Here is a 19,113-nt window from a genome sequence, read left to right as displayed (position 1 = left end):
GCTAGAATATTCCACAGGGTGTTCCGAACTTTAAGAAAAAAACACAGTATGATTGTAACACCCGGTATAAAATGAGATTTACCTGTCTAGCAACAATATTATTACACCGATATTCTAAACTAATAAGGCTATAACATACTAAAAGAATCACCCAAATCGGACAACAGGATTAGGAGATTCGATACATCAAACATGTCCCATTTTTAAGGTGTTCGGCTAATTTTGCCGGTGTGTGTAGATTACACTTTTGGAGCTCGATTACTTCTGAACGGCTTAACCGATTTGGATCATTAAACATGAGTTTGAAACGTATTGACAAGTAGTATCTGATGCATCCAAGGTCAAGTATGATAACTGAAGGTATTAAACGAATTATTGAACTTGAAAAACCGTTTTCCCGGTAAGAAATAGATTTGATCATACTTATGAAGTCTAGACCTTAAAAATTCGAATTTTCCCAAATATGAGGTATACACCAAAAAACGCGTCTAGAGTCCTCCTACAAACCCTTAGTTATTGGCGTAATTCGTAGGTTGAACTTTTGAGTAATTGTCAACAAACCAATATTTTCAAAGTTTAGTTTTTCAGTTTTTATGTATGTCTGATCCTAACCGCTTAGTCACCATTTGAAAGCTTAACTCAACGCTATTGATGTAGTGTATTTGCGATTTTCCTGTCTCTCCTTGAACCTAAAATATATACCTACTCCCAAAAAATATGCAATTTTGCATCTACCAAGCCCTATAGCTGGCTTATGGATGACCAAAAGATCGGCCCTGACCCTCTCTTGAAACACAAAGAAAGAAATCCATATTGGTGTAACTTTTTCACACACATACATACAATTCCACAAACATTTTCCCTTTTTTAAATAAAAATTGAGTCATACTTCTGAGCTCGATAACTTTTGAATGGTATAATCGATTTTTAAAATTAGACATGCGTTGAAAAGGTAATGATCAGTACTATTAGAAGCCGCAAAGGCCGGAAATAAATTATTGAAATTTTTGTGAGTTTTGGGGACGAGAACGAAAAACAGACCCTAAATGGGAAAGGCCGTAAAATCCACACCCTTGGACCAAAATGGAAATTTGACATATGGATGGGCGAGTCTTTTCCTAAACTTTAGGATGGGATTTGGCCCAATTTTCAATTCACTCATATTTAGAAAATAGGGGTAGGTATTGTGCGCCACTGACGAGAACTGCCGTTCTCTGGTAATAACGAATGTAACGCTAGAGATAAGAATTATGTAACAATATAATATTTTAATAATAGCCCTTGTCGTTTTTTTCTATTTGGATTTTTTTATAATCTGGCACTTTATTTTTCAGAGGGCATGCCAACATTCTACTACTTCTATCTACCCATGGCCATTTTAATCGGAATAAACATTACCTTGTTCGTTCTCACTACTGTTAGAATACAAAAAATTAAGAAGGAAACTTCAATGTTAAAACAGACTGACAGCCGAAGACATACCTATGAAGATGACAAACAAAAGTAAGTGAAAATTTTATGTTGTAAAAACGATTAGAGTTAGTTAACAATAACACATTAGTATTTGTACTTTTTTCTTCTTCTACATGTACTATTTAAACTGGTTTATTCTATCTATCTATCTATAAGCGAGGTTCCTACAGCCTCTGCCGCTTCTCGCATTTCTACCGCCATCGTTTTCTGTCCATCCATTCGTCTTCTTTGATGGCTCTATCTCTCATGATGTGCCTTACATTTTCTTCCCAGGCAACTGAATACTTCCCATTTTTCTTTTTTGTTGTGGTATGCAATTTAAAGCTTTCTTTGGCCATCTATCTTCATTCATTCGTTTCACGTGACCATACCACACTAGTTGTCTCGTTTAAATTCTATCTACACTGGAATATACAGTATTTACCCTCCTTCTAATATCTTCATTCCTGATGTGATCTTTTTTTAGATATACCACACGCTCTCCTTAGATAATACTTTTCTACTACTTCTATTATTTTTCTATATTTGTTTGTGATCTGCCAAACTTCTGCCCCTTCAGTCATAATAGGCTCTACCAAGGTACGATAGATTGTCAATTTCGTTTGTTGTCTTATATCTTTAGACCATAGTAGAGAGCCTAGAATGTTTACCGCTCTTTTGCCACGCTGCGTTTTGTTTTCGATGTCTCTTTTGGTAGTGCCTTCTTTGGATATTATATGTCCGAGATATTTATATTCTCTCCATGTTTTTGTGGTTCTAATTTCTAACTCTGGATCTTCATCATCCCCTAATTTAAGATACTCTGCCTTTGACATTTTTATATTGAGGTTTATTCTAGAGAAGATTTTTATATAAGTCTCAAGAAATATCAATTCATATGAAGAGCTTGTTTCATGCATGTTATCATGTCATGTCTTCAATCCATGAAATGGTGAAACTCCGAAATCATAGATTTAAATACATGTCCTAAGGCCTCTCCATTTGCATTTCTTCCTCCTTTTTAACAGTGTATGAAATCATATGAAAAGATCCGAGAAGCTGGGACTGGCAACCCATTCTGTTATCCTATGGCGCTAGAGCCCTTGCCCTGGTCTCCCCCCCTCCCCATTTCAATCCATGAAATGGTAAAACTCCGAAATCGTAGATTTAAATACATGTCCTAAGGCCTCTCCATTTGGATTAAGAGATGAGCATTTCTTCCTCCTTTTTAACAGTGTATAAAATCATATGAAAAGATCCGAGAAGCTGGGACTGGCAACCCATTCTGTTATCCTATGGTGCTACAGCCCTGGCTCTGGTCTCCCCCCCCCGCATCCGCCTCCAAGTATCTCTGTCTCGGGCTGCTCTCCTCCAGTTGTCCACCCCCAATATCTTTTTAGCCTTACTTCTCACTTCCCTTCCTTGGTCTTCCTACTGACCCACGTCCCACCATAGTTCCGCTTAGCATTCTACTCGGTCTTCTGTCGTTATCCATTCTTATAAGGTGACCTGTCCAGCGCATTCTTTGTATTTTTGCATAATTTGCTATAGATATAGAGGGCTCTTTGTAATATTGGTATAACTCATGGTTGAACCTTACTCTCCATTTACGAGTACCTTTGTTGCAAATGGGTCCCAAAAGTATTATTAAGGTTTATTTTTATATTTTTAAATTTAATGTAAAATTTCTTTATCACTTTTCATCACTAACCCTGTTCTGTGTTGCAAGATCGATTGTACCTACATAATTATTGTCAACCGTTATAAGAGTCTGAATCTGACAGTTATTGTACATAGAATAAATCATCGGTCGCTGTGAAATTAAACCGGCATATCTGAAAAATGCATATTTTTCACCAAAGCACTTTAAAGTTTTCTAATGCAATATTTTCCATTTAACGTCAGTTTGATTCACCTCAACGCCACCTTAGGCATGAAAAAAATTTAGACAATTACTGTTTGGTGAAGTAGTACCTAGTTGCAAATAATTCAGAAATTGATTAAATTAATAAAAATATGCAGATATATCAGTATGACTTTAAATTCAGTGTAATTTTTGCTTTTACTTCACCGTAGAGTCTTCTACTTTTGTCAGATAATTCAATTTTACTTGCATGATGAACGTGTTTATTTCATGAATGTTTTGAAACCACTGGCTTATTACGCACTAGAGATGTCTTCTGATAAACAAAGTGGCAATTTCCACGTAAATGCATACCGGCCCCACGCCATCTGATGGATTGTTATTCAACTATATGATATGAGGGTTTGACATAAGAATGGAATGGAAATAAAGAAAAATTTTGACACCAACAACTCTAAAACTCAATTTTTGCAGATATGCTGGTTTAATTTCACAGCGACGAAATGATCGACAAATCAAAGTCTCGTTATTTTACATTTCACTTCAAGAAAAGTTCTTAATCAGAATACTGTGACAGGTAGTTCTTTCAGGACAACAGACTCAGTATAACACTGATTCAAAATAAATAAATATATTAACGATATTTATATACAGAGTAAAATTAAAATAATAAAATAAAATAATATTCTGTCTTCGCTCCGTTCGGAAAAAACACCCCTTGGCGGACGTATGTAAAAGAAAACTAAATTGTATTTACTGTCATCACGCTATACGCCATCCATATATAAACAACTACACACAGATCGTAGCCCCCTTACACTTCAATCCAGTATAATCACAATCAAAACATCGACACACCGCTATCCATACACCCACTCTGGATCCGAGATGGCAGCTACCGCTCACTGCGGTTACAATTCCGGCGAAGCGTCTCTTCACTACAGAATACCTTCACCGCGGCAGAGTTCCGACTCACTCCGTCGCATAACTGCCGCTAGGCGGCCACCCGCTGGCGACCTGCTGATTGGGTTACCTTTAGTTCATTACATTAAGTGGAACTTCCTTCATGATCCTCGATAAATACACTCTCGGTAGCCATCACTCCTTGGTTCCATCGGAGAGGTGGCATTTAGTAGGAGTGCGTTGGTATCAATGCGCGTACGGTTCTCTTCTGACGAGCTGTTGAATGCTGGACAGAAGGATATTGTTACAATACATACAGTCCATTATCATCGAAGTAGTTTCTTACACCATTTTTTTCTGTACAAAGTAGGATATAGAAAATTCCCTGTTCCTTGCAGTGCTAACACGTGTTTTTTACTCATATAGTACTGGAAATAAGATGAATATTGTTCTACTTTACTTTCAGGACTGTAAAAGATTGTACGCAAACGCGTACAGTCTCTAGATGTTATCAAGTTAGATTGACAACGTCCACCATTAGGTATGTCTACAAGCTATGTGTTTATATTTTATATTATTATCATTGGAGTATTTTGAATTGTCATCACTGGCATATTTACGGGTCTTATTTATATTTTTCGCCCACTGTGCAGGTGTTCGTGATCTTTCCTCACGGTGCGACCCGTGTGAGTCCCTACCTCTTCTTCAAAACTAGTCATTATCGATATTTACATGACTAAATACAAAAAATACACGTTTGGAAGGTTTTGTACACTGAAGGCGCTTTGCTGGCGCTATCTGTATCTGTAGAGTAGAGAGGGAGAGTCAAGTTCCACAACACTTAGGCCACAATTGACCCATTGTGCATCCTCCCAGGGGGTTGTCCTTAGTTCATTATCCATCCTGCCATTTCCAGGAAGGCGGACAAATCACCAGGGGACATCTCCCCTATGTCGGCAGGTGTAGGCCAAAACTCACCGAACGTATACTCTCGTATTGACGATAACTCCAGACATTCACAGAGGACATGCTCGACAGTTTCGTCATCTCGTTCACACTTGCACAGAGGTATGTCTACTAGCCCCAGTGTATGGAGGTGTTTTCTTGGTTGATAATGGCCAGTTAAAAAACCAACTGTCAAGCTTAGGTTTTTCCTGGTCATTCTCAAGTATTTTTCTGATGTTGACTTCCCAAGGTTCCTTAGTGTTACCTTGGCAAGTTTACATACTGGTTCTTCTTCCCATTTTTTCACGGTTTGCGTATGGGAGTGACATTTGGCAATTTCCAAGATTGTTGCAGTTTACCAGCCAAAAATATCACCAGTCTTAAGCCTGCTGTCTTCCTAGCTTGCTGGTCAGCAATGCGGTTGCCTTTATTTCCGTTGTGTCCTTTAACCCACCTCAGGATGATGTTGTTACCATCTGAAGCTTGGGCTAGTGACTCATGACACTCCATTACTAGCCCTGATATGACACGTGGTCTGTTCAGGGTTAGTAGCACTTGTCTGCTGTCTGTGCAGACATGTGCAGAACCGGGGCAGTGCCTCGGGGCCCCCGGCCAAGGGGGGCCCCACAGAGGCCTCCTTTTGGTTAGCCGTGCATAAATTTTAACGAGGAAAATAAAAATATGTAATTTAAAAGCCGATATCAACGAAATATTTTCAAATGACACAATTTTAAAAGACAGCAACATAAAGTCTTAATTTTTTACTGGGGAAATTAGTCTTTTTGACTAAAATGCAATTTTAACAGAACAGGGCCCTGAGGCCTGAGCTAAGCTAAGAACCCCGAGACCTTAACATAAAAATTTAAATTATTAGTTAGGAAATTATGTTATTTCGGCGTAACAAAACCTAAAATGCCATTGGAAGAGGGGACCCGGGCTAAGCTGGGGCCCCCGAGACCTTTCGTAAAGATATAAATTGTTGCTGAGGAAATTAGATATTTTGGTGAAATAAAAATTAAAATGCAACCGAAATAGGGGCCCCAGGTCCCAGCCCAGCTACTTTGTCTTAACCAATTTTCCCAGACAACATCTTGGTATGTGAAAGGAACCACATGGTACCACATTTTGAAAAGAAGGGTAAGGGTAAGATAGAATGAGCACATTAAGATCAGTCCCACCACTACACAGACCATCTTCACTGAGTGTGTTTGGCTCACATTGCAGTTGCTTAAGGCACCTTAAGGTGCATTTACGTTTGCTTGGTAGTTCGCTTGATTATTCGTTCGCTACAAAGTAAGACCATTTACATTGTAGCGTACGAACGCATTCGTTGATGATCCGTCCACAATGTCAGATACAGATGAAGATGTATTCATTAGCACTGCTAATTTTATAATTATTGCAAGACATGCTGAAAAAAAAAGAAAGAAGAGAGTGTGCTGTTCACACAGAAGGAAAAATGCGTTTTCAAGGTGTTAAATGTTTGCCCCGGGGCTCCCAAAATCGTAGTTACGGCCCTGGCGGTTATAATGAGGTAATTAGTCCGGCATTTCAGTTCTCGTTATAGAGGGAGTCTACTGTATTAATCTGAGAGCAACTTACCGTAGTGTATTCTCAAACTTACCGCTTTGCAAGACGGTTATGTCGTCTGTTTTTTTGCTAGCGCTAACGTTGCGTTTTACCTCTTATACCTGATCTAACCCTAACGCCGCCTTTCAAGTTACCAAGAAAAATAGGCAAAACGCAGCGTTAGCGCTGGCAAAGCGCCCTCGGTCTACAAAGCTTTACTGAATGTATTTTAGCATGAGAGCTGTTAGACCCCGTTCATATGACAAGCGCTTAACACACGATTACAACTACATACATTTTATTTGAGACCGTTCACATGCTAACGCGCGTTTTTAAGTCATTAAAACGCGCGTTGGTATGTGAACGGCCTCAAATAATATGTATGTAGTTATAACTGCACTGTTCTACAACTACATACATTTTATTTGAGGCCGTTCACATGGTAACGCGCGTTTTTAAGTCATTAAAACGCGCTTAGCATGTGAACAGCCTCAAATAATAAGTATTTATTTGTAACTGCACTGTTGTATAACTACATACATTTTATTTGAGGCCGTTCACATGCTAGCGCGCGTTTTAACGACTTAACATGTGAACGGCCTCAAATAAAATGTATGTAGTTGTAATCGCGCGTTATCAAAACGCGCGTTAAGCGCTTGCCATGTGAACGACGCCTTAGACATTTTTTGGTAGGTATTTGAAGCAATCTGACAATTTTTCAAGTATCTCTTCCATAATAGCGTAATACAAAAATGCAGGCCTGGCTGGAGGTGAGCGGCCATTTACCCCAAAAATTACCCCCAAAGGTAAAAAACGTAAAAAAATTTTTATTGCAAAAAATATCTTTGAGGCAACTTGTAATTTTTTTAACAGTAAATTTAGATGTATGATATGACCAAGATTGCCAAGAAGTAATAGATAGCAAAAATATAGCTAGACAGAAATGTCTACAAAGGGATTTCCGATTGAATAGAAGGGCGTATGAAAAACTGAGAAGAGATACAAAGAAAATGTGTAGAAGGAAAAAGAGAGAAATGTTAAATAGAAAAATACAACAAATTGCAGATTATAATAACAGACGAGACTTGAAAATTTTACAAGGAAACCAATCAATACACACAAGGAAAAAATAAATGACAAGAACAACAGTTTGCAAGGATAAAAATGGGGCAATTATCAGCGAGAAAGAGAAAATAGTTGAAAGGTGGAAGGAGCATTTTTAAGAGCTCTTAAATCCAGAAAAATATACATGAAAATTGTCTTGAATATAACATACCAATTTACTGGTGGCGCCCAAAATCCCGACAACCAAAATCCCGACAGCCAAAATCCCGACGGCCAAAACACCGACACGCCAGAATCCCGACACACCAGAATCCCGACAGGCCAAAATCCCGACATGCAACAATCCTCGCATAAGTAAAAATTCCGACCACTACATTTTGAATATTTATTGTTTCCTTTTCAAATGCAATACCAAGTCATATTATAGAGTATAGACTATTGAAATTGAAAAATTATTACTTACTACTAAGTACAGGTACTAATTATTATTACTTATTTTAAAAGAAAAAATTATTTAAACACTTCATTTTATAATATAAAAGCTATACTTACTGAAAAGGAAGGTTGTAAGTGACATGATAATATCTATTATATGAAAGTAAACTTGAATTCAGGATTTGATTATACATATATTATTGGACTATATATTGGCAAAAAAGATAATTTAACTCATAGTTAACCCATGTTAGAAATTTTATGTAGAAAATTAGTTCATGTTGAATGGTAAATACTTTTGTTTAGTTACACAAAATAAAAACAGATGGCCATAAACAAAAAACAAGAAATAAACTTAATTATATGTTAAAAAGAAACTTATCAAACCTGTCGGGATTCTGGCCTGTCGGGATTCTGGCGTGTCGGGATTTTGGCCGTCGGGATTGTGGCTGTCGGGATTTTGGCTGTCGGGATTTTGGGGTAGACCCCCAATTTACAACTTGTATATCGATTTCAAACAAACGTTTGAGGGAGTAGATAGACAAAAAATGGTAAAGTAACTATCTACGTTAGGGATACCCAATCGGATATCCCTAACGTAATACATATACCCAATTGGATAATTAAAATTACCCAATAAGTTCGAAAGCCATAATAGAAAAGATGGAGATATGACATATGACAAAAGCTTTTGATATTGAAAATGGAGTTGGGCAAGTTGATGCCTTATCAACAACACTTTTTAATCTAACTTTGGAAGCTGGTGATAGAAAATTGGATATGAACGGCTGTATTAATACAAGATCTAAGCAAATATGTATGCGCATATGCGGATGATGTTGCCATAATAAGCCACAACAATGGAGTATTAAGCGAAAAAGCTATAGAGCTGAAATGGGAAGATGCTACGTTTGGTCTATATGTATATCTACACATAGTTTCAAAAGTTATGCATCACCCCTCGTATTCACGATGTTTACGCTTTTATAAATCCGTATCTTTATCACATATTTAATGAGCCTTTTTTATAAAAAAAATATACCTTTCTTGGTTTTTTATTTTATTTGAATACCCATTTAATTGACCTGGTTTTGCCAAGGTGTAAACATTTGAAAAATTTATTCTGGTGAAATTTTTGAAAACGTGATTAAAAATGAATCGTACTTTAATTTCTGAGTTGGACCGTATAAGAGTTATCGATTTAGTTGAGAAAGGCCATTCACAGCGGTTCGTGGAGGAAAGAGTGAGTGTTTCTCAGAGTGATGTCTCACAGATATGGAATAGGTTCCTGGAGACAAACTCGATACGGAATAGAGTAGGTCTGATAGACCCCGAGTTACCAATGATCGACAGAATAGATATATCGGAATTTCCAACCATAGAAATTCTTCTATGTCTGTAGCAGCCCTCCAAAGAGAATTCAGGCATGCTACAGGAGTCAGAGTATCGTTGTCTACAATAAGAGGAAGAATTTTAGACTCAGGTTTGAGGAAACGCCGACCAATAAGAGTTCCTCAGCTACAACCTAGATATGTTTTGGACCGCCTCCAGTGGGCTCAAGAACACATACAGCTCCCCCAACAGTTTTGTAATTTTGTGCTTTTTTTAGACGAGACCAGAATCTGTTTAAATATTGATAACCGGCGAATTCGTATGTGGCGAGAGCCAACAAGAACTGCACAACTAGCCACACACGAATTCGCTGGTTATAACTATTTAAGCAGATTCTGGTCTCGTCTGAAAAAAGTACAAAATTCCAAAACTGTTGGGGGAGCTGTATGTGTTCTTGAGCCCACTGGAGGCGGTCCAAAACATGTCTAGATTGTAACTGAGGAACTCTTATTGGTCGACGACTCCTCAAACCCGAGTCTAAAATTCTTCTTCTTATTGTAGCCAACGATACTCTGACTCCTGTAGCATATCTGAATTCTCTTTTTAGGTCTGGTACAGACATAGAAGAATTTCTACAGATGGAAATTCTGATATATCCATTTTGTCGATCATTGGTAACTCGGGGTCTACCAGACCGAGCTCTATTTCGTATCGAGTTTGTCTCCAGGAACCTATTCCATATCCGTGAGACATCACTCTGAGAAACACCCACTCTTTCCGCCACGAGCCGTTGTGAATAGCCTTCTTCAACTAAATCGATAACTCTTATATGGTCCAACTCAGAAATTAAAGTGCGATTCATTTTTAATCACGTTTTAAAAAATTTCACCAGAATAAATTTTTCAAATTTTTACACCTTGGCAAAACCAGGTCAATTAAATGGGTAATCAAATAAAATAAAAAACCAAAAATGGTATATTTTTTATAAAAAAGACCCATTAAATATGTGATAAAGGTACGGATTTATAAAAGCGTAAACATCATGAATACGAGGGGCGATGCATAACTTTTGAAACTATGTGTATAATACCGGGTGTCCATTTATATTTTCCCCCATTTTAAATGCCTATAACTTCTAAACGGCTCAAGATAAAAATATGCGGTTTTCGCTGAAATGTTTTATTTTAGTAAAAGTTTTGTCTGAATGGATTGAATTGTTCATATCGCTTTCAAATACGAAAAAAAATGGCGGATTTTTTAAAAAAACGTTGTTGACTTTTTTTTAATGGAACACCCAGTATATTTTTTGTAAATTGAAAGAAAAATCATTCACCTATCCAGCGATATAAAGTTTTTCAAAATCGGTTGTCAAATCACTGAGTAATTAATTTTTAAAATGAGGGGTGCAACGTGGATATCACATACCTAAATAACATAACTGAGCAAAATGAAATTATGTTACGTGATTTCCACATTGCATCTCTCATTTTAAAAATTAATTGCTCAGTCATTTGGCAACCGATTTTAAAAAAAATTATATCGCTGAATAGGTAAATGACCGTTTTTTCAAGATATAAAAAAATATACTGGCTGCTTTAATAAAAAAAGTCAACAACGTTTTTTTTTTCAAAAATCCGCCATCTTTTATTTAAAAGCGATACAAAAAATGGTCACTTACCTAAAAACTTGAAAAAACGGTTATTTATCTATCCAGCGATATAAAACTTTTTAAAATCGGTTGTCAAATGACTGAGCAATTAATTTTTAAAATGAGAGATGCAATATGGAAATCACGTAACTTGGTTAGTTATGTTATTTAAGTATGTGATATCCACGTTGCACTTCTCATTTTAAAAATTAATTACTCAGTGATTTGACAACCGATTTTGAAAAAATTTATATCGCTAGATAGGTGAATGACCTTTCTTTCAATTAACAGAAGAATATACTGGGTGTTCCATTAAAAAAAGTCAACAACGTTTTTCTCAAAAATCCGCCATATTTTATTTCGTATTTGAAAGTGATATTAAAAATTCAATCCATTCAGACAAAACTTTTACTAAAATAAAACATTTTAGTGAAAACCGCATATTTTTATCTTGAGCCGTTTAGAAGTTATAGGCAGTTAAAATGGGGGAAAATATAAGTGGACACCCGGTATATAGGGTGAGGCAGATAAAGGGCCTATTAGAAATATCTCGAGAACTAAAGTAAAGAAAAGTATGAAAATTGGAATATAGGGGTTTTGAGGTGTGAACTATTTATTGAAAATATTTTGGTCTCTCTGCTACTTCCGGTTATACCGAAAGTTGATTGTAACTTCGTTGTTTTAAATGGGACACCCTATATATTTTTACGTTTTTGGATTCTCCTCGATTTCTTATTTCTTAAAATATAGGGTTTTGTAATATTATACAGGGTAGATTAAAAAATAATTACTTTTTTTTATTAATTTCGTAGCAAAATTCACACCCTGTAGAATTGTAGTAGTTTTACATCAAAATCCCTTTATATATTCAAATGATTTTTACTATGGTCTACTATTGTTACCAATTATAAGTATAGCTAAATTTTGAATTTTAGTATACAGGGTGGGTCGAAACTCGGAATGTGTATTTTCTGAGTTTTCTTAAACGGAACATACTATATTTTAGTATTGTAATGAAATGGTATTTTATGGTACTTTTTAATTTCTTAAGCATTCCCTATACCCAACTGCTTTAATTTGTGCTTAATTGTTAATCGCACCAACAATCTTAACTACGTAGATAGTTTGATAGCTCAACCATTATTGGCAATTATTTTAAGTATCAGTCTAGATTAGTATGTATTTATTTCCGAAAAATTATTTGTGATTGAGTATTTTTACGGCCAACCTAATAAAATTTCAGGTATTTTGTGTTGCAATTAATGTTTGGCTTGAATCACCAATAACTCACAAATTGAAGCAGTTAGGTATAGGGATTGCTTAAGAAATTAAAAAGTATCCTAAAATAACATTTTAATACAATACTAAAATACAGGGTGTTCCATTTAAGAAAACTCAGAAAATACTTATTCTGAGTTTCGACCAACCTTGTATACAAAAAAGGAAAAATTTAACTATACCAATAATTCTTAACATAGTAGACTATATTAAAAATCATTTGAACATAAACAGAGTTTATTATGTCAAACTACTACAATGCTACAGGGTGTGAATTTTGCTACGAAATTAATAAAAAAACGTAATTATCTTTTAACCTACCCTGCATAATATTACAAAAACTTATATTTTAAGAAAGAAGAAATCAAGGAGAATCCAAAAATGTAAAAATATACAGGGTGTCCCATTTAAAAAAACGAAGTTACAACCAACTTCAGGTATAACCGGAAGTAGCAAAGAGACCAAAATATTTTCATTAAATAGTTGACACCTCAAAACTCAGAATTCCGATTTTCATAATTTTCTTACCTTGAGTTCTCGAGATATTTCTAATAGGCCCTTTATCTGCCTCACCCTGTATACATAAAAGTAAAATGAAAGTCGAATCAGCATGAGAATCTGAAGGTAGACAACCATATCTACGAGTGTGCCTCCACTTTTCCCACTATGCTCAATAATAACTGACAACAACAATACCAGTCAAGAAATACAAGCACGGATTCTTAGCGGTATAGCTGCTTTTAAGCATACAAAGAGTTAATGAAAAATAAATTACTGAGTCGTGAGTCTAAGCTTAGAATCTACAAAACAGTAATTCTAGTGGTCACATATGGATATGAAACGCGGACCCTCCCAACCACTGATAAAAATAAACTGAGAATATTTAAGCGCAAAATACTAAGGAAGATATTTGGGCCAACACATTGCAGCGATGGTTCGTGGAATTAAAATAAACTACGAACTGGATGAAGGATGCAAAGCGCAGATATTGTTAGATTTGTAGTAACAAAGACTAAACTGACTTGGTCACTTGGAAAAAATGCCAGATAATTATGGGGAAGGCCCCATAAAAGATAAATAGACAACGTAGAGGGAGATCTTAAAACCATGAGCATCAGGCAGTGACGAAGAAAAGTACTTATGCGACAGGGCAGAATGGAAGAACAGTGTTAAGCAGCCCAAGACTCACAAAGGGTTGTAGCACTGGCGAAGCGTCCATGTAACCACTGTTACCATTGGTAACAGTTAAAAATCTTGCAAATAAATATTTTATGACGATGAAAAATTCTATTTACCAATATTTTTACCAATAGAAATATATTATTTTATTATGTGGTAATAGTACCTAACTAAGTAAATAACCAACTACTCGTAGACACGAAAATAATGGCGAGTTTATGTGACTCAGTTGCACTTTATTATACTGTTACCAGACTCATTTCTGGTGGGTCTAGGACGTTTCATCGCCGCCGTTTCGATGCCGCCAGTTCGATGCCGATGCCGGCCGATTCATCGCCAGTCAATTAATCGCTATCTGATATATTTCCGAATTTTCGACAGTTACAATTATTAGTTATTTTTAGTATTAATTAGAAATTCTAAGAAATGCGAGATATGACGGCGATGAAATGGACTGGCGATGAACCGGCGGCATCGAAACGGCCGGCGATGAACCGGCGGCATCGAAACGTCCCATTCCGTTTCTGGTTGCAATGGTTATATACCCACGCTGGCGCTCGGGACCAGCTAGTGACTGAAAATTTTGAAGAAGCGACGGCATAAGCGAGCTGTGTATCAGTAGCGCTGTTACCAGATTTAAAATTGGTAACAGTACCTATAAAAAGTGTGCGTGCAGTTAACCATGGATGAGTGTCGCTTCTTAATCGATCAACTACTTGAAAAGTAATTCCCCTTGTATAATTTTGAAGAAAAAAATGAGATTAAAAATGAAAGACCTATTTTAAACAATTTAAAAAAGGAATCAACAAAAGTAGTTCGATATTTTAAATTTAGTTGGTACAGTGAAAATCCTTGGTTATATTATGGTTGCAAGAAAAATATACTGTATTGTTGGCCATGTCTTCTGGTTTCTACAGAAAATTGGGTGGACCAGGTTCACGATTTAAATAGTGTTAGATTTTTAAAAAGGAGACATGAAATTTCTCCGTTACCTACATGTAAGAGGTATACCAAATTTGATTCAGTTTGACAAAACAAAAATCAAAAGTTCTCTTAACCAAGCTTTTAAAGCAAATATTGCTAAACATAATGAGTTTGTTAAAAAAATAGATAGGTATATCCTTAGCACACTTATAATAGATACTGTATGTTTTTGGGCCAAACAAGAACTAGCGTTTCGTGGTCATTTTGAGTGCGACGACTCTGACAATCCAGGCAATTACAGGGAATTGTTAACATAAATTGCCAAAAAAGATCAAAAATTTTGTCAACATCTAGAAACATCTGTTTTTTCGAGAGTTTCAAGTGATATACAAAATGATATTATTGAAGCTACACTCACCGGCACAAAATTCCGCCACCCAAAATTTTTGATTAAGTTTGACAATTTATAACTTTATTATTTGTGCTCCGATTTTCAAGATTCTTACACCAGTTTGTAGGTACATGTATTCATATTGTTTGGTATTATTCCGGTAGGTAACAAAAAATTTTGCTTGCATGTCATTGTACAAGGGGGAAAGGAAGCGTTGTATTTTCTCCTAATTTTAAAAAATTCTGTGGAAAAATGAAATAGCTGATTTTGTTTCATAGTCCTGTCATATTTTCCCGGAGGCATCACCAACATTTTGTTTTTTGAATTATCCGAATATCTTTTTTCTTGATTGAAAAACACTGAGTGACTCATACAATTGAGGTTGGATTGATAAAATTAGAATGGCCCGCATGCAGCCCAGATCTCAATCATATTAAGCATTTATGGGATGAATAAAAAAACTATTTGCCGTCATCCTAGGCCTCCAGAAAATTTGGTACAGTTATGGCCCTGGTAGAGGAATATCGGGCTATTCCCCAGGCAAGGAAAACACATCTTTATTAGATGCTAAACAGATTGCGAGCAGTCGTTGCTGCAAGAGGTGGACATAACCGCTATTGAATTGTTTTGTTTTGTTGTTAAATTTGTTTTGTTTTGTTAATTTTAGTGCGTTTGATATTTTTAATTAAATAAGCCTTCAAAGCAGTGTTTTTAATTACAGCTCTTACAAGAAAAGAGATATTCAGATAATTTAAAAAACAAGAGTAGTGGATAATACAAGTGATACTTCCAGGATAATACAAAAGGAGTATGAAACAAAATCAACCCTCCAATTTTTCCACAGAATTTTTTAAAGTTAGGAGAAAAAACATCGCTTACATTCACTCCCGTATAATGCCATCTAAGCAAAAATTTTTGTTACCGGAATAATAGCAATTGACATCAATACATGTACCTATAAACTTGTGCAAGAATCTTTAAAATCGAAGTACAAATAATAAAGTTATAGATTGTCAAACTTAATCAAAAATTTTGGGTGGCGGAATTTAGTGCCGGTGAGTGTATATATACATTTAGCGATATCTTCATTTTTTTAAATAAGATTTTTTGCATCGGTTTTGGTAACACTTCAGAAAAAGTCACGCGTCGCCACTGGGTTGTAGCACCATTAGAAGAAGAAGAAGAAATTTAAAATTCAAAAATAAAGAAAATAAAAAAGCCAGTTTTAATCTTTAAAATAGTGAATTTTTATTGTCTGTGAATAATTTAAGTTTTTTATCTGTTGCAGGTTCAACTTATACCTGAAATTGATGTTTGCTATGGGTGTAAACTGGATTACAGAATTAGTTTCATGGGCTGTGGACTATGCTTTTTCTGAAACCCCTGCTTATGTATGGTATATAACTGACTTTACAAACGCAATGTACGGGGTACTGATTTTCCTTATCTTTGTCTTTAAGAAAAAAATCTGGAGATCGCTTAAAAAGAAGTATGTACAATTTTTTTATTTGAAAACGTTAGCTCAAAATTTTAATGAATTAATTACGCTGATATTCACGTTTTTTGAAATTCGTAGCACCTTTACTAAACACTTATACATATACATCTCTGTATCATTTTTTTTTTTAATTATGGCTGCAATGTTTCTCCTATTTTTTGCGAAAATAGGCACATTTTTACGTGTTTAAGGACATGCTCACTATATTATGTTTATTTGAAAAATGGTACACGTTATTTAGATCCGAGCCGATAATATCTGAGACCAAAACATAGTACAAGGATGGAACCCAATGGAAAAGTAATAAAATATAACAAAAATGAAAGGAAAAATAATTTTTCTACGATCGTATGCATATTCATTATTCACTATTTTTGAATATATAATAACACCCATTACTTTACCCGTGAGTAGATAATAGTTCATTACTCACGGGTTTCATTAAGGGATGCATGCATAATGCATAGTGACATATTTAATAAAAATTTCGATCTAATACGATTTCAAGAAAACACGATCTAATAATTTAGACATAAATACTAGGTAGATACTGCAAATTTTAATTTCACAAATTATTCATTATATAACAATAAATTTCGCTGAGGCTTATTTTGAATCACATAGAACGTAAAAAATGAGTTTAATTAATTTTGAAGTCTATAAAATGGGGAAAATTCCCAAAAAAACAATTTTTCGGATTTTCAAGATGGCACACCTTACGGAAAAATCTGAAAAAATTAGGAATATACTTTTTAAAAAAAATACACAAAATACAAAAAAAATAGACCTGCAACAATCTTCAGAAATAAGAAATACGTATTTTTCAAAAAAAAAAAATTAAAATGCATTTTGAGGTTATGTACCGGGTGTCCCAATAAGAATGGCGCTCGGTCATATCTCAGGAACCGTTTATAGTACAGCTTTGGGAAAAAAATTTTTATAACAAAAGTTGCCTCGAGAAAAGCCTGGAAATTATTTTCATAATTGTAAGTCCACCGCTAGCGGGCGTAATTTATTATCAAAAACTAAAAAATCGAAATTTTACAAAATTTGCCTATTGAAAGGGCACTGGAAATCCGATTATCGCATTCTTCATAAAATTCTGCGCATATTTTATTTCACAAGTTTAAGTCTACCTGTGCAAATAAGAGGTGGGGGTGAGTGGGAACCTTGTTATGAAAAAATCGCTGTAAGTCCGGTTCTGCTTAATCGATTTTTTCAAACTTGGTCTTGTTGAAAACAGCTCTATTTTGTCAATGTAATAGTTATAATTTGGAAACAGCCTATTACGTAATATGCCGGCTAGGAGGCGCTATTTATTTTCTTTTTAGAAATCTAGTTTTCTTTGGAAAATATTAAATAAAAGTATATATTTTTTCCTGTATTACAAAATTAGACCAAATTAGCAACAGAAAACCAAAAACCGCATGTCTATACCTTTTTTATATCTCGACATATCTTAAGAAACGTATAAATTTTAAACATAACTGTTGCTGTCATATAAGTGGAAATATATAGAAGCAAGTAGTGTGCTATGAAAAAAAAACAAAGAAACATTTTCCAGATGTCACCGTATATATTAAATCAAAACAAAATATGAAAAACTCTACTACTGGGGTGACGTCTTTGGGGATTGCATATATTCTAGCCGCAACAGTTGCATTTCTTATGCATTCAAAGAATGTGACTATCATGTCAAATGCTTCTTAGTTTGTAAGAATCATCTTGAATTTCACTCTGTATAAATTTTATATAAAATTTATTAGAAACAAACCGCAACAAACCATCAATGAACAAATTTTTATGTTTTACTGATTTGACACTTAATTTGACACATGATGACTTTTTGAAGTTAATACTTCCAACAGGGGTTCTACAGAACCCCTGTTCTACTACTGTATTAGAAGTTCTATTTTTCCATAGCACACTACTTGTTTCCACTTTGACTTCCTTAACTTAGTTTACCGGTGACAATAACAGGTATGTATTACCCGTGTTGAGCTGGCCCCCCCCCCACTTGCAAAAATTAAAAAACAAATAGCCCTGATTTATGAGCTATTTATGAGCTCTCATATTCCGCAAACTAAAAATTTTGAGCTCGTTCCACTTAGCAGGAATTTAATACCCTAATGGGGGGGGCTGGGTCAGCCCCCCCCACTACTTAAAAATAGGAATATTGAATCGGTTTTTGCGGCAGAATTACGAGCTATTTATGAGCTCTTAAAATTATATAGTTTCGATTTTTGAGCTCATCCCCTTCACCCCCAAACAACCCTTTAATTGATTTAACTTAAGAGAAAGATGCTGAGAAAACTTAAAATATATCGTATTGCGGATATAATTCATATAGCTTATATACTCTAAGAATAAACTATTAAATCAAGAGCATTTCGATTATTGAGCTACAACCCCTTCGCAAGAAAACCACCCTATCTTCCCGGCTTAAGAGAAAGTTGTACTTAAAATGCATTAAACTAATTATTTGGCGACTACATATCATTTAATAATTTATAAGCTTCCAAATTACGCGCATTTAGATCAGTAGATTGCAATTTATTTTGTATAGTGCAGTCACTGAAGGTAAAAATCAACGATTACCTTCAATTTCGGTGAACCTTCATCGATTTTCA

At 35.2% G+C, this 19,113-nt stretch overlaps 1 protein-coding gene across 16 annotated transcripts in view; it reads left to right on the top strand.

The window, feature by feature from the left end:
- The window catches only part of LOC126889954 (G-protein coupled receptor Mth2-like), a 595,837-nt gene that overhangs the window by 518,351 nt on the left and 58,373 nt on the right, over positions 1-19,113 (top strand). For all 16 annotated transcript variants that reach the window (XM_050658722.1, XM_050658718.1, XM_050658714.1 and 13 more), the window contains 2 exons: positions 1,335-1,503; positions 16,274-16,474. In XM_050658722.1, coding sequence (XP_050514679.1) covers positions 1,335-1,503; positions 16,274-16,474 — 370 coding nt within the window. The remainder of the gene's footprint in view (positions 1-1,334; positions 1,504-16,273; positions 16,475-19,113) is intronic.

Source organism: Diabrotica virgifera, chromosome 8 (genome assembly GCF_917563875.1).
Source record: "Diabrotica virgifera virgifera chromosome 8, PGI_DIABVI_V3a".
In the NCBI taxonomy this organism is placed as follows: domain Eukaryota; kingdom Metazoa; phylum Arthropoda; class Insecta; order Coleoptera; family Chrysomelidae; genus Diabrotica; species Diabrotica virgifera.
The sequence above is the reverse complement of the archived record's forward strand: the minus strand, read 5'-3'. Positions and strand labels throughout refer to the sequence as shown.